This window comes from Oncorhynchus tshawytscha, linkage group LG10, assembly GCF_018296145.1.
Source record: "Oncorhynchus tshawytscha isolate Ot180627B linkage group LG10, Otsh_v2.0, whole genome shotgun sequence".
NCBI classification, from domain to species: domain Eukaryota; kingdom Metazoa; phylum Chordata; class Actinopteri; order Salmoniformes; family Salmonidae; genus Oncorhynchus; species Oncorhynchus tshawytscha.
Window position 1 is genome coordinate 25,870,964 of NC_056438.1, and position 21,602 is coordinate 25,892,565.

The 21,602-nt window shown below is 43.5% G+C and overlaps 1 protein-coding gene across 6 annotated transcripts in view; it reads right to left on the minus strand.

Moving 5' to 3' along the window:
• Positions 1–2,727: 2,727 nt before the first annotated feature.
• The window catches only part of LOC112259994 (rap1 GTPase-GDP dissociation stimulator 1-like), a 61,236-nt gene continuing 42,361 nt past the window's right edge, over positions 2,728–21,602 (minus strand). For all 6 annotated transcript variants that reach the window (XM_042328407.1, XM_042328406.1, XM_042328405.1 and 3 more), the window contains 8 exons: positions 18,776–18,919; positions 10,225–10,356; positions 9,254–9,388; positions 8,679–8,804; positions 7,758–7,897; positions 5,258–5,384; positions 4,636–4,764; positions 2,728–4,443 (listed from right to left, as the gene is read on the minus strand). In XM_042328407.1, the coding sequence (XP_042184341.1) occupies positions 4,316–4,443; positions 4,636–4,764; positions 5,258–5,384; positions 7,758–7,897; positions 8,679–8,804; positions 9,254–9,388; positions 10,225–10,356; positions 18,776–18,919 (1,061 nt within the window). In that variant the 3' untranslated portion in view covers positions 2,728–4,315. The remainder of the gene's footprint in view (positions 4,444–4,635; positions 4,765–5,257; positions 5,385–7,757; positions 7,898–8,678; positions 8,805–9,253; positions 9,389–10,224; positions 10,357–18,775; positions 18,920–21,602) is intronic.

The window sequence follows — 21,602 nt, forward strand, 5'->3', positions numbered from 1 at the left end:
ACTTGGGTTGCCATGCTGAAGGTCCCTGGTTCAAATCCCTGTGTGGTTTCAGTTTTCTAGCTCAACTATCAGTGGGCGGGGCATTCAAGGACAAGTGAGAGAGAAATAAAGATAAGGCCAAGTGGGACGTTTGATTGGTTTTGACAAGATGGGATACCACTTTTGTCAGATTTGACTTTTCTTAGCAGGTTAGGAGAATTTACATAGCAGGTTAGAAGAATTAGGATAAGGGTTAGATAAAATGCCCCAAAAATGAACTGACTTAATTTAACAAACGCTTATAGCCATGACCGAGGTGGATGGACTTTTAACCAAGTTAACCAATCACAGCCAGGACCAGTGACAGGTGAGAGTTAAATCAAATAAATCCTGTTAGGGAGGTAGGAGGGCATTAAACATGGGTTGTGAGACACAAGGTCCCTGGTTTGAACCTTTCTAAAGTTGACCTTTAACATTTATTTTGACTGTTTAGAGTGAAAAGACCAAAACGTTAGGCTGGTGGGTGGTGTCCCTAGTGGCAGAGGGCATAACACAAGGGTTGCCATTCAGTCGTTTCTTCACTTGATTCCCAGTATGGCCTTTAACGTGACTTTTATGAACTTGAACAATCTCACTTTTTTTCTGCCCTCAGAACAAGTTCTTGTTTTTCTTTCATTTCCATGAAATAAATCATTTTCTTTGTTGACCTGATGACTTTGTTAATAGTGTTAATAAAGAAGGGACATGACGTGATTTGGCTTCCTCTTTCTCTGCCTGACTCCATGACACATTCATTTCTTTGTCAACGGTGCTTTGTAACTCAGTTGGATGGCTCGAGTCTGAAGGAACGATTTCTAATTGATTGTGGACTACAGGAAAAGGAGGACTGAGCATGGCAAGCGGTACCAAGAGGCTTCTAAACAGCTTCTACCCCCAAGCCATAAGACTCCTGAACATCTAATCAAATGGCTACCCAGACTATTTGCATTAATAATAATAGTGATTTATTTCAGCTTTTATTTCTTTCATCACATTACCAGTGGGTCAGAAGATTACAAAATTGTTGAACTTGGGTCAAACTTTTTGAGTAGCCTTCCAACAAGCTTCCCACAATAAGTTGGGTGAATTTTGGCCCATTCCTCCTGACAGAGCTGGTGTAACTGAGTCTGGTTTGTAGGCCTCCTTGCTCGCACACACTTTTTCAGTTCTGCCCACAAATTTTCTATAGGATTGAGGTCAGGGCTTTGTGATGGCCACTCCAATATCTTGACTTTGTTGTCCTTAAGCCATTTTGCCACAACTTTGGAAGTATGCTTGGGGTCATTGTCCATTTGGAAGAACCATTTGCGACCAAGCTTTAACTTCCTGACTGATGTTTTGAGATGTTGCTTCAATATATCCACATAATTTTCCTTCCTTATGATGCATCTATTTTGTGCACCGTGCACCAGTCCCTCCTGCAGCAAAGCACCCCCACAACATGATGCTGCCACCCCCGTGCTTTTTCGGCTTGCAAGCCTCCCCCTTTTTCCTCCAAACATAACGATGGTCATTATGGCCAAACAGTTCTATTTTTGTTTCATCAGACCAGAGGACATTTCTCCAAAAAGTGTTCTTTTCTATGGTGGTTTTGGAGCAGTGGTTTCTTCCTTGCTGAGCGGCCTTTCAGGTTATGTCAATATAAGACTCACCTTACTGTGGATATAGATACTTTTGTACCTGTTTCCTCCAGCATCTTCACAAGGTCCTTTGCTGTTGTTCTGGGATTGATTTGCACTTTTTGCACCAAAGTACGATCATCTCTAGGAGACAGAACACATCTCCTTCCTGAGCGGTATGGCGGCTGCGTGGTCCCATGGTATTTATACTTGCGTACTATTGTTTGTACAGATGAACGTGGTACCTTCAGGTGTTTGGAAATTGCTCCCAAGGGATGATCCAGACTTGTGGAGGTCTACAATTTGTATTCTGAAGTCTTGGCTGATTTCTTTAGATTTTTCCATGATGTTAAGCAAAGAGGCACTCAGCTTAAAGGTAGGCCTTGAAATACATCCACAGGTACATCTCCAATTGACTCAAATGATGTCAATTAGCCTAGCAGAAGCTTCTAAAGCCATGACATCATTTACTGGAATTTTCCAAGCTGTTTAAAGGCACAGTCAATTTAGTGTATGTCAACATCTGACCCCCTGGAATTGTGATACAGTGAATTATAAGTGAAATAATCTGTCTGTAAACAATTGTTGAAAAAATGAATTGTGTCATGCACAAAGTAGATGTCCTAACCGACTTGCCAAAACCATAGTTAACAAGAAGTTTGTGGAGTGGTTGAAAAACGAGTTTTAATGACTTCAACCTAAGTGTATGTAAACTTCCGACTTCAACTGTAGGTGTTAATCTGATCAATGGACATTCCATCACCACTGTTAAAACTATCAATGTATGCCAGAATTATCAAAGGGCCTTAAAGCCTGGCATGTGAGGCTAGATTCCATTCTAGATGGGGCTCCTGCTCACCCCTACCTAGTTGTCCCAGATCCATGAAGAGGAGTGAACTAGGATAGTTGGGAGGGGGCAATCTTCTGGAATGGAATGCAGCCAAGGTGACACCATAGCTCAGAAAACCCTGTCTGGCACACAATGAATGAAACATGATTAGAGTGGCTTATGAATGATATGAAAAAGACTTCCCCCCCCCCTCTTCTTCTTAATATATCAACAGGCAGTACAAACTCTAGGAACAACAAATACATTATCGCCAGCAATCATCTTTAATTATCTGTTCGAGTTACAATCTTCCAAATGTACAACTCATCAATGACATTTACAACAAACATTTATGTTTATAATATCGTAATGCAGTTACTTTGTGGTTACATCTTGATTGGATTGTGTCTTTGTAAGGTTACAAATCTGATAAATTACCATTCATACCTGACAATAAAGAACAAAGTGCCGATTAATAAACAAATAATTTATAATAAAAAACGCCTATGTCACCAGACGGTGCCTAACGCAGTATCCAACATGCTGGAATATGCATGTTATCGATACTTCGAGTGGGAGAAACCATCACACATGCAAACCAATAACTGGCAGGGAGAAACCATAGAGCAGTACCACAAGTCGACAGGGGAGGGTGACCCCAGACTGGCCCATTCTGATAGGCTTATGGGGGGATAGTGTTAAATAACTTAGGAACCACTTAATATGATATAGGAATCTTCTGAAATGTGCAGCGCTACCCCATTGGTCCCCGACTCATGATAAAAGCAACAAATCCAGACAGTATATACCTGGTATGGCTGACTGTACACTCTCAGAGACCAGGGAGTGAGTGAATGGGTTCTTCTGGAGGTTCTAACTTCTAACCTACGCATGATCTCCTCCATGTCTGAGGACGCTCAGGTGGGCACTTGTATGTGCTAGTGGAGCTCAAGCCTGGGGTATGTTCAGTTGGGGGTGAAACGTTCACAACAATGCAGATAGAAATGTAACAAGAGTCAACAACATACCCTATTCTACTTGACATATCTGTTCTACATGATATATTTATTATATATATTCTGTAACGATTCACCATTCTAAACATTCCCCTGATATAACAGTAAGGTTGTTTGGGACAATAAGTCAGGTTTAGTTTGGGTTTGTATGAAAGTGAAAGGGAAGAGAGAGGATTGAGTGGGATTATCAAGCAAACTCCTTTCAAACGGCAGTTTAAGTACAAACATGATTGAACACTATTCTCTGTAAGATTTGCCACAGGGCTGTGGTTTTGGGTACGTGGACAGGTTCAAAATGAACACGGATACACCATCAACTGGACTAAAACATGCACGTCGACTTCAATTCGGGCTGGTACTCAAGCTAACATGGGACACGGAAGTAAAGAACACAGCAAGGATGCATTGGCTGCTAAATTTGTTTTCAAACCACCGAACTCAAATAGTTTTTTTTTGGTTATTTTGTATGTTTTTTTTATTTTTACGTTATCGGCGAGTTATTGAAGTGAATGGGTATCACAGCTATGGTCATCATAAAAAGTCGTCTCTCTTTGTATGTCTATCTATTGCGAAACGAAAAGGCTGTCTACTGGCACCTTGTTTTTTTAATATGGATGGAGCTGCTGCTTGGAGCGGAGTATGAATGCACTGGGGAGGGGGGGGGTAGTTAGCTGGAACAGCTGGCTGTTGACAGGGGAGAGGGACAGGATACCTTGGCACGTGACGATGGGAAACACAGAGGGAGGAAGGTTCTGTAGAAAGGAATGGGGGTGCAGGGATTGGCTATGAGGCAGGCATTGGGGGTCGGGGGGGCTGTGGGAGTTAAGAGTCATTTAGCTCTGTGCCGTTAGCCTCTGCTCTGTGAGCGACGCCTGGTGGGACACCGTTTTGTTCTCGTGTGACCGCAGCTTGGAGACCACGTCGATGAAGGCCAGCCCCTGCACTTCTTTATGGAGAGGCTCTGGAGGAGGGTGAGAGAAGAACAGGTCCAAAGCAGAAGAGTCTTTAAAGGAAGCACAAATCTAAACCATAATTCAATACCGCTATGTCCATACTAGTATACTACTCTGTGCAATGCCCTAGTTTGGATATTGGTGCAAAAGCTGCAGCTTAGTTCTTCCAAGTGGCTGATTCAAAATGTCCGGCCTTTTACCTGAACCCATGACCGCACAGATGATGACCATGGAGTTGTATTTGACCTCCGGTGCACTCATCTCGTCTGACAGCAGCTTGTGGAGCACCTGTACCAGGCCAGCCCCAACAAAGTCCTTTTCGGCCCCCACTGAAACCATGACAAACACACTGTGACCAATTATTTTGTACAATTGTTTAAATGCATTCCAATGTACCATCAGAGTCAATGTTTTGCCTCTGAGAAAAGGGTGTGTATTGAGCTTCAACAGTGAATTATATATATACACACAACACTTTCACTAGGTCCCAAATTGCTTTGCATTGTGTGGTTCTTCTAACCCGCCCTGTACATCCTCAAACTACTTTCATTTTATTCTAGCGATGCAATACATTGGGTCATGTTCAATAAGCACGGGGATAGAAAAGATTTTGAAACAGAGTAAGACAGGGAAGTGCTACGTGATCTTGTCTGGAAACAGTTTTCTTTTCTTGTTTCAAAACATTTTAGTACAGTGTGCCCTACTAAACACAACTCAGGCACTGTTAAAGAAAGTGCTACCAATCTGGCCCTTACTATACCATGTGGCTAACACAGTAGTTAGAATTTGGCTGCACCGTGACATCATGACCCTGACTCTTACCCAGGTCCAACCCGGCGATGAGGCCCAGAGCCACCAGCGCCTCGTTCTGCATGATCATGTGTTCACTCGTCGCCATGACTACTAAATGCTTCACTCCTGCCCCCTGGATGACTGTTTTTACGACGTCCTGAAAACACAAACAAATTAAGAAACAAATACATTTCAAAAATGGGGGCACAACTCTAAATCAGGGGAAGCCAACCATCATCCTGGATGTAGATTCTGGGTGTGCAGGGTTGTGCTCCAGTCATGCACTGACACTCCTGCCTTTACTAATCCCACTGCTCATCAGGAGCTGAAATCAGGTGTTAGAGCACGATAGGAACAAAAACCTGCACACCCAGTAACTTTCCAAGAGGGTAGGCCACTAAGGTCAGTCCACCTCAACTCTAAATAATATAGGACTCTTCTGTACAGTGCACTTGTAGGACCTACAGTTGAAGTCAGATGTTTACATACACCTTAGCCAAATACATTTCAACTCAGTTTTTCACAATTCCTGACATTTAATCCTTGTAAAAAATCCCCGTCTTAGGTCAGTTAGGACACCACTTTATTTTAATGTCAGAATAATACTAGAGATAATTCTTTATTTCAGCTTTTATTTCTTTCATTACATTCCCAATGGGTCAGAAGTTTACATACACTCAATTAGTACTTGGTAGCATTGCCTTTAAATTGTTTAACTTGGGTCAAACATTTCGGATAGCCTTCCACAAGCTTCCCACAATAAGTTGGGTGAATTTTGGCCCATCCCCCCTGACTGAGCTGGTGTAACCGAGTCAGGTTTGTAGGCCTCCTTGCTCGCACACATTTTTTCAGTTCTGCCCACAAATGTTCTACAGGGCTTTGGGATGGCCACTCCAATACCTTCACTTTGTTGTCCTTAAGCCATTTGCCAAAACTTTGGAAGTATGTTTGGGGTCATTGTCTATTTGGAAGACCCATTTGCGACCAAGCTTTAACTTTCTGACTGATGTCTTGAGATGTTGCTTCAATATATCTACATATTTTCCTTCCTCATGAAGCCATCTATTTTGTGAAGTGCACCAGTCCCTCCTGCAGAAAAGCACCCCCACAACATGATGCTGCCACCCCCATGCTTCACGGTTGGGATGGTGTACTTCTGCTTGCAAGCCTCCCCCTTTTTCCTCCAAACATAACGACGGTCATTATGGCCAAACAATTATTTGTTTCATGGAGGACATTTCTCCAAATAGTACGATCTTTGGCCCCATGTGCAGTTGCAAACCGTAGTCTGGCTTTTTTATGGCGGTTTTGGAGCAGTGGCTTCTTCCTTGCTGAGCGGCCTTTAAGGTTATGTCGATACAGGACTCGTTTTACTGTGGATATAGATACTTTCGTACCAGTTTCCTCCAGCATCTTCACAAGGTCCTTTGCTGTTGTTCTGGGATTGTTTTGCACTTTTCGCACCAAAGTACATTCATCTCTAGGAGACAGAACGCGTCTCTTTCCTGAGCGGTGTGACGGCTGCGTGGTCCCATGGTGTTTATACTTGCGTACTATTGTTTGATGAACGTAGTACCTTCAGGCTTTTGGAAATTGCTCCCAAGGATGAACCAGACTTGTTGAGGTCTACAATTTTTTTCCTGAGGTCTTGGCTGATTTCTGTTGATTTTCCCACGGTGTCAAGCAAAGAGGCAGTGATTTCGATGGTAGGCCTTGAAATACATCCACAGGTACACCTCCAATTGACTCAAATGATGTCAATTAGCCTAACAGAAGCTTCTAAAGCCATGACATAATTTTCTGGGATTTTCCAAGCTGTTTAAAGGCACAGTCAACTTAGTGTATGCAAACTTCTGACCCACTGGAATCGTGACACAGTGAAATAATCTGACTGTAAACAATTGTTGGAAAAATGACTTGTGTCATGCACAAAGTAGATGCCCTAACCGACTTGCCAAAACTATAGTTTGTTAACAAGAAGTTTGTGGAGTGGTTGAAAAACAAGTTTGAATGACTCCAACCTAAGTGTATGTAAAATTCCGACCTCAACTGTACCTCTCTGGTGCTTCCACTGGGTTCAATTCTATCTAGCGATCTGCAAATAGGACAGAAATGTTTAGAGCCTGAAGCTCATAAATCTACAGTCTAAGAATGAGACAACCAGAGTCTGAGGTGCCCCCGAGTCATTCTCCTCAGATGAGGGACCGGGTAGGGAATGTAGCAGAACTGACAACGCTGTCTCTGGACGTGAGTCAACAAGGAACACCGTATATCAGGAAGAGTTAGAACATGACTCCGACCTCAGTCGTTCTGTTCCCTTGATGAATAATGTAACATAAAACATGGATTGGATTTTGAGCTGAGAGTTAGATTAGTAAAGACAAGCTAGTTGATACAGCCTTTGATTAAAATATAGCTGATAACATATACATTCTGTGTGTGTATGCAGTCCAGATATGGGTCAGGATGTAATCTGTGGTGGCAGCCAGCCAGCCACAGATGGTGTGTTTTCATGGCAGCCGGCCCTAACCTTTGACTTGCTGTGGCGGATGAGGGCTGAGAGCAGTCTATTGGACTCTCCCATGACCCCTGCGTGGTCCTTTGCCTCACACCACTCTACCAGACGCTCCACCAGCTTCCCATTGGTCCCCAGCTGGTCTGCCGCATCCGCTGGGGGATTGGGGGGGCACAACATAAGGTAATGCTTTATTTCACAGCTCTATTACCATTGGTAGCTTTCTGGTATATGAACTAGAATTACTTGGTTCCTAATTATTATTATACTTGATAACTTGAAAATACAAAAAAAATGGGTAACAATTGGCACTTTCTAGTATTTGGTACAATGAATCTCTGAACTCCAGGGAGGAAGAGGTAGAAAAAAAACCTCTCATAATGACATGGTCAGAAATAGTGCACGCGTTAGTTCTATCACCTTGAGTAGAATGCTATTCTAACACCCTGTCAACATCTCACTGTCACACTCTGTTCCATAGCAATTCAATCAAAGATGGATGCCATCGATATCCATGTCTTTCTGGATCTAACTGGTTTGCACTTGGCCTTGCCCGGTCCTCCCCAACCCAACCCGTTCTTCATGAAGATTCAACAACATTTGACAGAAACGTATCGCATCCCGAGGCTCTTTTGTTGGAGTACTTTCCTATCCAACTTTCTGCTGAATAAAAAAATACATACTGGTCGATTTAAGGAGGTAAAACGTGAGGTACAGAACGGTTCAAGGTTAGCGCATCATAAGGAAGGAATTCTAGCCTCTATTTTGGAAAATGTTGCTATATATCTTTATGGGTGGAAACATTCACACCGGTCACTGATACTGGTCAATTTGAAGACGGAGGGCGAGGCACAATCCGATGGTTTATGGCATCATTAGGAAGGTGTTCTACAGTGCGTTATAGAGGTTATAAATGTGCTATAAAATGTGTTCTACCTTGTGTGTCGATGAGCATGCGTAACGTCCCCAGCAGTTTGAACTGGACAGGAGGCATCTCTGACGGGAGGAACTTCAACACCGTATCTGACACACCTGCCGACAGCATCTTAGCCTTGTTCACCACTGAAGGGACAGGAAAAGAAGAATAAACAACCATGAAACATGTGAAATAAATCAATACATAAATAAATACATTCAAACTATTCTCCCTTAAGACATGTAGCAATGAATTATTTGACTTATTTAGGTATGGACTATACACTGCAATTCAGCTCTAAGCTGCCAGTGCAGTACACCATGAAAATAAACAAAATACTAACTTTGTTACTATTGTATTCAACCAGTATTAACCAATTAAGGCTCAAAGAAAAAACAACTTCTAGTCAAAGTGCTGCTCCTGTACTTGTTTGCAGTTACATTTGCCAAGACCTACCCCCCCCCTACCCACAGACAACAAACGAGTGCAGGGGAAGCACTTGGAACAGGAAATGAACGTTAAAGAATTGCCTATGAGTCATACACAACATTGACAGTATACTCAAATCAGGCTTGGAATGCCTTGGGAGTCTCACCAGGAATGGCCAGGTTGCGCAGGGCGCTGAGCGCCGCGTGCTGCACGGTGACGTTGCCCTCGTCCACGTGGCGATCCAGCAGCTCCAGTAGCTTCTGAACGATGCCTGATTCCACCATGTGGATGCAGTTACCATCTGGGGGAGAAACAGAATGTCATAACTTAACCCACTGCTCAGTAAAAGCTATGGGCTGTGCAGGCATTTGCTCCCACCATGCTCTAACATGTCGGTTTCCACAAATCAAAGTTCTGTGAGAACCCCTATCCCCAGATCTAAAAAAGGACTGGATAGGTGTTAGGAGAATGTTCCAAAGCCATTTCCTTCTGACCGTAAGTTTACCTTCATCGTTTGATAGAAAAGAGGAAAACAGGTGACATATTATTCTCTTCACATCCATGTACGGAATAAATAATTTGGCTATAATAATAAGGACTTTTGTTTATCAGGGTGAATGTTTGAAGTCAGCCTGGATGCAGGATTCGCTGACACGGGACGAAATGCTGTGGTTTAGATGAGTAATGATATGGAATGACTAATGGCCGGGCATGTGATCTATATTCAGCACACTGAGGCAGCAGGTTTTATTAGGGGGAAAACTGATCTAGAAGACATCTGGGAGAATGTGGAGAGATGTGCCGAATGCTGATTAACTGTTCTACATGACAGAGAAGCATTTCTACAACCTGAGTGTTGTGCTGATTCCCTATTCTACTACACAGAAAAGTGTGTCTGTTCTACACACTCTGTTCTATACATTTCTACAGTATCGGAACATTCTGTGAAGTCACACCCTACGTAACGTGACCCACATTGTGGTCAGTATTAAAGCCATCCGAGGGGAGTTTTATCCTGAATAAAACCCTTTTTGGTTCAATCTGTAACCATAGGCAATGTGTACCCTCCTTCATAGAAATAGAATGGTCTAAAGGGCTTTGTCCCTTCTATTAACTGTATTTCTACAGCCTCCTCACCGTTGCGGGCGAAGTTGGCGATGGCCAGTGCCCCTGCCAGCTGCAGCTGGTGGTTGTGGGATGGCACCCAGGACAGGACCCTCTGGAACACACTGCCCTTGCCCCCCTCAAACAGCTTCTGCATGGACTCATCTGAGGAGAGAGGTGGGGAGAGGCTGTCAACACAAACACCCACCTACTGCAGCAGTAAAATGACAAAGCAGTTATTTATTAAACAGAAAAGCATAAAAAAGACCACACGCGTGTGCACGAACACGCAGAGACACAAACAAGCATGTATGTTTTGGTCAGAAAAGGTTACAGGATAAATGTCCTCCTTAGCGTCAGTATAAATGAAAGTGGATAGGAAGAATAAGTAGTCTAGGAGAATGCTATGGAAACCAGATGATATCGAGGCCTCTAACGCACCTACAACCACATTCTCCCTCACATTCGGTTGTCATAAAATATTCACAAATGGATTCACAATGTATTCTCCAGCACTCTGCTCTAAGGCTGAGAGTCCATCTGAAGATTTACTCATCAAACAACCATCTTATTCCCCTTCATATCTTTATTTTCCCAACCTGCTCTTTCTTTCTACCCTATTCTTATACACTCGCACACTCTCATTTCCTCCTGTCTATCATTTGGCCTGAGGGGAACGGTTTCCATGCACGCGCTTGAAACCCAGTCAAAGCAACCACAGCACAAAGGGTCAGTACATAGATGTTTTTTTTAAATCTAGGTTTGAATCATAGGCACGGAATCATCCTTATCGAAGACATGTTTATGTTGCAGTCGAGATGCGACGGAAGCATTTTATTGCGTCGGCAGGACAGAGGGGCTGCATCCGGTAAGACCAGGGGGTTGGGTGTGTGTCTCTTTGTTAACAACAGCTGGTGGGCGATCTCTACTATTAAGGAAATCTCAAGGTTCCGCTCGCCTGAGTTGGAGTACCTAATGATAACATGCAGACCACACTATTTACCAAGAGAGTTTCCATCTATATTTTTCGTAGCTGTCTATTTACCACCACAAACCGATGCTGGCACTAGGACCGCACTCAACGAGCTGTATTGAGCTATAAAGCAAACAAGAAAATGCTCATCCAGAAGCCGCGCTCCTAGTGGCCGGTGATTTTAATACAGGAAAGCCGAAATCCGTTTTAGTTCATTCTAACATCATGTCACCTGTGCAACTAGAGGGGGGAAAAAAACTTTACTCTACACAGAGACGCATACAAGCTCTCCTTCCATCTGGCAAATCTGACCATAACTATCCCGAGTGGCGCAGTGGTCTAAAGCACTGCATTTCAGTGCTAGATGCATCACTACAGACACCCTGGTTCGATTCCAGTCTTTATTTATTTATTTAATTTATTTATTTTACCTTTATTTAACCAGGTAGGCAAGTTGAGAAGAAGTTCTCATTTACAATTGCGACCTGGCCAAGAAAAAGCAAAGCAGTTTCACAGATACAACGACACAGAGTTACACATGGAGTAAAACAAACATACAGTCAATAACACAGTATAAACAAGTCTATATACAATGTGAGCAAATGAGGTGAGAAGGGAGGTAAAGGCAAAAAAGGCCATGGTGGCAAAGTAAATACAATATAGCAAGTAAAACACTGGAATGGTAAACACAGTCTGTATCACAACTGGCCGTGATTGGGAGTCCTATAGGGTGGTGCACAATTGGCTCAGCGTCGTCGGGGTTTGGCCGGTGTAAGCCGTCATTGTAAAGAAGAATTTGTTCTTTACCAACTTGTCTAGTTAAATAAAAGGTTAAAAATGGATTCCTGCTTACAAGCGAAATTCAAACAGTAAGTACCAGTGACACGCTCAATACGGAAGTGGTCAGATGAAGCTGATGCTAAGCAACAGGACTGTTTTGCTAGCACAGACTGGAATATGTACCGGGATTCATCCAATGGCATTGAAGAGTTTACCACATCAGTCACCGGATTCATTAATAAGTGCGTCGACGACGTCATCCCCACAGTGACCATACGTATACAATGCATTAGGAAAGTATTCAGACCCCTTCCCCTTTTCCACATTTAGTTACGTTACAGCCTTATTTTAAAATGTATTAAATAAATGTTTTTCCTCAACAATACCCCATAATGACAAAGCGAAAACAGGATTTTTGATGTTTGCAAATTAAATATGAAACTGAAATTCCTTATTTATATAAGTATTCAGACCTTTTGCTATTGTACAAAACTTATTTCTACAACTTGGGAGTCCGCCTGTGGTAAATTCAATTGATTGGACATGATTTGGAAAGGCACATACCTGTCTATATAAGGTTCCACAGTTGACAGTGCATGTCAGTGCAAAAACCACCACAAACCGAGGTCGAAGAAATTGTCTGTAGAGCTCCGAGACAGGATTGTGTCGAGGCACAGATCTGGGAAGGGTACCAAAACATGTCTGCAGCATTGAAGGTCCCCAAGAACACAGGAAACTCCATAATTCTTAAATGTTAGAAGTTTGGAACCACCAATACTCTTCTTAGAGCTGTCCGCCCGACCAACCTGAGCAATGGGAAGGGAGAAGGGCCATGGTCTGAGAAGTGACCAAGAACCCGATGGTCACTCTGACAGAGCTCCTTTGTGGAGATGGGAGAACCTTCCAGAAGCACATCCATTTCTGCAGCACTCCACCAATCAGGCCTTTATGGTAGAATGGCCAGACGGAAGCCACTCCTCAGTAAAAGGGTCACGACAACCCGCTTGGAGTTTGCCAAAAAACACCTAAAGGACTCAGGACTCAGACCATGAGAAACAAGTTTCTGAAACCAAGATTGAACTATTTGGCCCGAATGCCAAGCGTCACATCTAGAGGAAACCTGGCACCATCCCTACGGTGAAGCATGGTTGTGGCAGCATCATGCTGTGGGGATGTTTGTCAGCGGCAGGGCCTGGGAGACTAGTCAAGATCGAGGGAAAGATGAATGGAGCAAAGTACAAAGAGATCCTTGATGAAAACCTGCTCCAGAGCGCTCAGGACCTCAGACTGGGGCGAAGGCTCACCTTCCAACAGGACAACGACCCTAAGCACACAGCCAAGAAAACGCAGAAGTGGCTTCGGGACAAGTCTCTGAATGTCCTTGAGTGACCCAGCCAGAGCCTGGACTTGAACCTGACCGAACATCTCTGGAAAGACCTGAAAATAGCTGTGCAGCATGCTCCCCATCCAACCTGACAGAGCTTGAGAGGATCTGTAGAGAAGAATGGAAGAAACTCCCCAAATACAGGTGTGCCAAGATTGTAGCGTCAGTCCCAAGGAGACTCGAGGCTGTAATCACTGCCAAAGGTGCTTCAACGGAGTAAATGGTCTGAATAATTGTGTAAATGTGATGTGTTTTTACACATTTTTGCAAATTCATAAAAAAATATGTTTTTGCTTTGTCATTATGGGGTATTGTGTGTAGATTGATGAGGGAAAAAAAATGTGCAATCAATTTTAGAATAAGGCTGTAACGCAACATGTAGAATAAGTCAAGGGATTAGAATACTTTCTGAATGCACTATATATCCCAACCAGAAGCCATGGATTACATCTACACTGAGCTAAAGGCTAGAGCTGCTGCTTTCAAGGAGCGGGACACAAATCCAGACTTATAAGAAATCCCGCTATGACCTCCGACGAACCATTACAGGCAAAACGCCAATACAGGACTAAGATCAAATCCTACTAAACAGTCTCTAGACACTTGTCAGATGTGGCAGGGCTTGCAAACTATCACGGATTACAAAGGGAAACCAAGCCGAGAGCTGCCCAGTGATGCGAGCCTACCAGATAAGCTAATTGCCGTCAATGCTCACTTCAAGGCAAGCAACACTGAACCATTCGTGAGAGCACCAGCTGTTCCGGATGACTGTGCTCACGCTCTCCATAGCCGATATGAGTAAGACCTTTTAACAGGTTAACATTCACACAGATTACCAGGATATGTACTCCGAGCATGCGCTATCCAGCTGGCTAGTATGACATTTTCAACCTCTCCCTGACCCAGTCTGTAATGCCTACATGTTTCAAGCAAACCACCATAGTCCCTGGGCCCAAGAATGCAAAGGTAATTCGTCTAAATGACTACCGCCCCATAGCACTCACATCTGTATCCATAAAATGCTTTGAAAGGTTAGTCATGGCTCACATTAACACAAGCATCCCAGAAACCCTGGACCCACTCCAATTCATTTACTGCTCCAAGAGATCCACAGATGACCCAATCTCTATTGTACTCCACACTTCCCTTTCCCACTTGGACAAAAGGAACACCTATGTGAGAATGCTGTTCATTGACTACTGCTCAGCCAGCATTCATGACCATAGTGCCCTCCAAGCTCATCACTAAGCTAAGGACCCTGGACTTCCTGACGGGCCATCCCCAGGTTGTGAGGGTAGGCAACAACACATACGCCACGCTGACCCTCAACATGGGGGCACGTGCGCTTAGTCCCCTCCTGTACTCCCTGTTCACCCACAACTGCATGGCCATGCATGACTCCAACACCATCATTAAGTTTGCCGACGACACGACGGTGGTAGGCCTGATCACCCACGACGAGACAGCCTATAGGGAGGTCAGAGACCTGGCAGTTTATCTTGGACTACAAGAAACGAAGGGCCGAACATGGGCCCATTCACATTGGGCTATAGTGGAGTGGGACGAAAGCTTCAAGTTCCTCGGTGTCCACATCACAACAGTCTTGAAAAGGGCATAATGCCTCTTCCCCCTCAGGAGAGTGAAAAGATTTAGCATGGGTCCCTCAGATTATTCTACAGCTGCACCATTGAGAGCATCTTGACTGGCTGCTCGGGATCCACTTGGCATCCAACCGCAAGGCACTACAAAGGGAAGTGCGTACGGCCTAGTACATCACTAGGGCCGGACTCCTTGCCATTCAGGACCTCGAAACCAGGCTGTATCAGAAGAAAGCCACCCAAGTCAGACTGTTCGCCGAGTGCCAAGTCTGGGACCAAAAGGCTTCTGAACAACTTCTACACCTAAGCCATAAGACTGCTGAACAGTTAATCAAAATGGCTACCCGGACTATTTACATTGACCCACTTTATTTGCATTTATTTGCATTCTCTCTCCTGATTGTCTAGTCACTTTAACCAATACCTACATGTAGATACTACATTACCTCAACTACCTTGTACCCCTGCACATTGACTCGGTACTGGTACTCCTTGTATATAGCCTCATTACCGTAATTGCTGGACTATTAAGCACACCTGAATATAAACCGCACCCACCGAATTATAAAAAAATATGTATTTTGTACATAAATAAGCCACACATGTCTATAAGCCGCAGATGCCTACCGGTACATTGAAACAAATGAACTTGGTCACTATCTTCCTCCTCCTGTGCACTGAAACCACTGAAGTCATCTCCTTCGGTGTCGGAGTTGAATAGCCTCAGAATTGCTTCATCCGATGTTGGATCGTTTTCATTGTCGGTCTCGTCACTTTCATCTGGAGGCAAATACCCCGCTGAGCTCATGCTGCCCCTTCAACACGCAGCAGTCCAGCCTTTCGAAACCCGTTGATTATAGTGGATTTTTTGACAATGCTCCATGCTGTCAGGACCCACTGGCAGACTTGACCATAAGTTGCTCTTCGCATGCGGCCCGTTTTAGTGAAGGATTTCTCCCCACTTGTCATCCAAGCCTCCCACTGAACAAGGAGCGCCACCTTAAATGCATGATTTACACTGATGTCGAGTGGCTGCAAATACTTTGGGCCATCTGCTTTTCTTCCCTCTGAAAGCTTTTGTTGTCTTTTTGCACTGAGTCAGTTCCTCACGCTGCTGTTTCCAACGTCTTATCATCGACTCATTAGGGCCAAGCTCCCGTGCAGCAGCTCTATTTCCTTTTCCAACAGCTAGATCGATCGCCTTCAACTTGAAAGCTGCATCATATGCATTTCTCCGTGTCTTTGCCATGATGAGGGTGACAAAATTACTACTGTAATCAGAATGATGGGAAGTTTGAGCGCACTCGATTTACGTCACATTATGTGACGGTGCTCAGTTTTTTGGCGGCATGAATCTTGTGAAAGCGGGAAAATCCATAAATTAGCCGCGTCACCCACAAATGCTGATACTCCAGATACTCAACTAGTCTAAAGGCCAGTTTTATTGCTTCTTTAATCAGGACAACCATTTTCAGCTGTGCTAACATAATTGCACAATGGTTTTCTAATAATTAATTAGCCTTTTAAAATGATAAACTTGGATTAGCTAACACAACGTGCCATTGGAACACGGGAGGGATGGTTTCTGATAATGGGCCTCTGTACGCCTCTGTACGCCTATGTAGACATTCCATTAAAAGAAATCAGCCGTTTCCAGCTACAATAGTCATTTACAACATTAACAATGTCTACACTGTATTTCTGATCAATTTGATGTTATTTTAATGGACCAAAATATGGTAGTGTATATTTTACTGCTTTTTAGCTCTGCATTGTTGGGAATGGGTTCGTAAGTAAGCATTTCATGGTAAAATCTACACCTGTTGTAATTCGGTGCATGTGACCAATACATTTTTTATTTGGTTCAGAGCCTTAATTTGGCCTTAGTTTAAAAGTGTTCACACATCCATGAGTCTCTCTCTCTGTGTGTGTGTGTGTGTGTGTGTGTGTACAGTTAAAGGTGGAAGTTCACATACACTTAGGTTGGAGTCATTAAAACTCGGTTTTTCAACCACTCCACAAATTTCTTGTTAACAAACTATAGTTTTGGCAAGTCGGTTAGAACATCTGCTTTGTGCTTTACACAAGTAATTTTTACAACAATTGTTTACAGACTGATTCATTCACTGTATCACAATTCCAGTTGGTCAAAAGTTGACATATACTTTGTTGACTGTGCCTTTAAACAGCTTGGAAAATCCCAGAAAATGATGTCATGGCTTTAGAAGCTTCTGTTAGGCTAATTGACATCATTTGAGTCAATTAGAAGTTTACCTGTGGATGTATTTCAAGGCCTACCTTCCAACTCAGTGCCTCTTTGCATGACATCATGGGAAAATCAAAAGAAATCAGCCAAGACTTCAGAAACAAAAAATTGTAAACCTCCACAAGTCTGGTTCATCCTTGGGAGCAATTTCCAAACGCCTGAACGTACCACGTTCATCTGTACAAACAATAGTACCAAGTAAAAACACCATGGGACCACGCAGCCGTCATACCGCTCAGAAAGGAGACGCATTCTGTCTCCTAGAGATGAACGTACTTTGGTGCAAAAAGTGCAAATCAATCCCAGAACAACAGCAAAGGACCTTGTGAAGATGCTGGGGGAAACAGGTACAAAGTATCTATATTCACAGTAAAACGAGTCCTATATCGACATAACTTGAAAGAACTCTCAGCAAGGAAGAAGCCACTCCTCCAAAACCACCATAAAAAAGCAGGACTACAGTTTGCAACTGCACATGGGGACAAAGATCGTACTATTTGGAGAAATGTCTTCTGGTCTGATGAAACAAAAATAGAACTGTTTGGCCATAATGCCCATCGTTATGTTTGGAGGAAAAAGGGGGAGGCTTGCAAGCCAAAGAACACCATCCCAACCGTGAAGCACGGGGGTGACACCATCATGTTGTGGGGGTGCTTTGCTGCAGGAGGGACTGGTGCACTTCACAAAATAGATGGCATCATCAGGGAGGAAAATTGTGGATATCCTGAAGCAACATCTCAAGACATCAGTCAGGAAGTTAAAGCTTGGTCACAAATGGGTCTTCCAAATGGACAATGACCCAAAGCATACTTCCAAAGTTGTGGCAAAATAGCTTAAGGACAACAAAGTCAAGGTATTGGAGTGACCATCACAAAGCCCTTACCTCAATCCCATAGAACATTTATGGGCAGAAATTTTAAATGCAAGGAGGCCTAGAAACCTGACTCAGTTACACCAGCTATGTCAAGAGGAATGGGCCAAAATTCACCCAAATTATTGTTGGAAGCTTGTGGAAGGCAACCTGAAACATTTGAGCCAAGTTTTAAAAAATTAAAGGCAATGCTACCAAATACTATTGAGTGTATGTAAACTTCTCACACACTGGGAATGTGATGAAATAAATAAAAGCTTAAATAAATCATTCTCTCTACTATTATTCTGACATTTCAAATTCTTAAAATAAAGTGGTGATCCTAACTGACCTAAAACAGGGATTTTTTACTAGGATTAAATGTCAGGAATTGTGAAAAACTGGAGTTTAAATGTATTTGGCTTAGGTGTATGTAAAACTCTGACTTCAACTGTATGTATGTATGTATGTATGTATGTATGTATGTATGTATGTATGTATGTATGTATGTATGTATGTATGTATGTATGTATGTATGTATGTATGTATGTATGTGTGTGTGTGTGTGTGTGTGTGTGTGTGTGTGTGTGTGTGTGTGTGTGTGTGTGTGTGTATGTATGTATGTATGTATGTATGTATGTTTACATACAGCAGAAGTTTACATACAGCAGTTTCACAATTCCTGACATTTAATCCTAGTAAAAATTCCCAACTGTATGTGTGTATGTAGTACCTCCCAGCAGCAGCAGCACCATGAGGTCGGAGGCTGTTTTGAGCTGCGCCACATCCTCCTCCCGCACTCCATCCACTGTGTGAACTACCACATCTAACAGACACTCCACCAGGCCGGCCTCCACCAACTGCAGCTTGATCACATCTGAGAGACAGAAGAGAGACAGAGAGAGACAGAAGAGAGACAGAGAGAGAGAGAGAGAGACAGAGAGACAGAGAGAGAGACAGACAGACAGAAATTCAGTTACACAGAATTAACAATGACATACACTGCTCAAAAAAATAAAGGGAACACTAAAATAACACATCCTAGATCTGAATGAATGAAATATTCTTATTAAATACTTTATTCTTTACATAGTTGAATGTGCTGACAACAAAATCATACAAAAATGATAAATGGAAATCAAATTTATCAACCCATGGAGGTCTGTATTTGGAGTCACACTCAAAATTAAAGTGGAAAACCACACTACAGGCTGATCCAACTTTGATGTAATGTCCTTAAAACAAGTCAGAATGAGGCTCAGTAGTGTGTGTGGTCTCCACGTGCCTGTATGACCTCCCTACAACGCCTGGGCATGCTCCTGATGAGGTGGCGGATGGTCTGCTGAGGGATCTCCTCCCAGACCTGGACTAAAGCATCCGCCAACTCCTGGACAGTCTGTGGTGCAATGTGGCGTTGGAGCGAGACATGATGTCCCAGATGTGCTCAATTGGATTCAGGTCTGGGGAACGGGCGGGCCAGTCCATAGCATCAATGCCTTCCTCTTGCAGGAACTGCTGACACACTCCAGCCACATGAGGTCTAGCATTGTCTTGCATTAGGAGGAACCCAGGGCCAACCACACCAGCATATGGTCTCACAAGGGGTCTGAGGATCTAATCTCAGTACCTAATGGCAGTCAGGCTACCTCTTGCGAGCACATGGAGGGCTGTGCGGCCCCCCAAAGAAATGCCACCCCACACCATGACTGACCCACCGCCAAACCGGTCATGCTGGAGGATGTTGCGTTCTCCACGGCGTCTCCAGACTGTCACGTCTGTCACATGTGCTCAGTGTGAACCTGCTTTCATCTGTGAAGAGCACAGTGTGCCAGTGGCGAATTTGCCAATCTTGGTGTTCTCTGGCAAATGCCAAACGACCTGCACGGTGTTGGGCTGTAAGCACAACCCCCACCTGTGAACGTCGGGCCCTCATACCACCCTCATGGAGTCTGTTTCTGACCGTTTGAGCAGACACATGCCCATTTGTGGCCTGCTGGAGGTCATTTTGCAGGGCTCTGGCAGTGCTCCTCCTGCTCCTCCTTGCACAAAGGCGGAGGTAGCGGTCCTGCTGCTGGGTTGTTGCCCTCCTACGGCCTCCTCCACGTCTCCTGATGTACTGGTCTGTCTCCTGGTGCCTCCATGCTCTGGACACTATGCTGACAGACACAGCAAACCTTCTTGCCACATCTCGCATTGATGTGCCATCCTGGATGAGCTGCACTACCTGAGCCACTTGTGTGGGTTGTAGACTCCGTCTCATGCTACCACTAGAGTGAAAGCACCGCCAGCATTCAAAAGTGACCAAAACATCAGCCAGGAAGCATAGGAACTGAGAAGTGGTCTGTGGTCCCACCTGCAGAACCACTCCTTTATTGGGGGTGTCTTGCTAAATGCCTATAATTTCCACCTGTTGTCTATTCCATTTGCACAACAGCATGTGAAATTTATTGTCAATCAGTGTTGCTTCCTAAGTGGACAGTTTGATTTCACAGAAGTGTGATTGACTTCGAGTTACATTGTGTTGTTTAAGTGTTCCCTTTATTTTTTTGAGCAGTGTAGTTAATCCTATGGTGAGAACGAGCACCGCCTGGTCATGCACGCTGTGAAAAGATGTCAAGTCAGCAGTTTATCAACAACTTGTGACACACACACACAGCATCTCTCCCACAGACACACGCCAGGTTTGTTTATACACCCCACTTATATATATGACATACATCATTGTCTGTTTTTTTGTCCAGCAAAAGTACAACTAAAATCAACTATTTCAGAAGCTTTGTGCATTTCTTGTTGGCTAATCTTCCACAGTTGCCATTCATCCGGCAACGGATGACTCCCATTGGCTTCATCCAAAATTCTCCGACACGAAATCCCAGTGTGCCGGCAGCCGGCAGTCTTTTCTTTTTTAGGATGCATACCTTACTTGTGATGTTTACTTTGCGATTATTACTTTTTCAGACCTAATTCCACTTCCCCTGCTCGAGTGTCAAAGGGTCCAGACATAGGTGTATGTCTCTAGTCTACTCTGCACTGGGGTAATCATTATGAAACATCATGTTTGTCTTCGTTTTGTTTTTCAAAAGTGTATGTGAGTCATGAGACTGGTAGCAGCACCCTTGGCATTCCTTATAAGGCAGTAGACATCTCAACTGTAACATAAATATGTCTTAGATAATGAAGATGTGTGAGTACACACACACACACACACACATATATATATATATATATATATATATATATATATATATATTTGTGTGTGTGTGTATATATATATATATATATATATGATTCAAACCTAGATAAAATGGTGATTGATGCACTGGCCTATTGTGCTGTGCCATCTAAGGAATAACCTTACAAGCCAGTACTACTATGTAAGGAAGGTCAGTCTTTCCTGGCAGGAAGTCAAAGTGAGAAACAGGAGGGTGGTATAGACGACAGTTGGTTCATCAAGACATGCATGGTAGCAGGGTGAACTTCATTAAAACAACATCCATTTAACTTGTTCAAATACCGGTTGCATGCAGTCAACTCAAGAACATGGATATGACCTGGAAGTC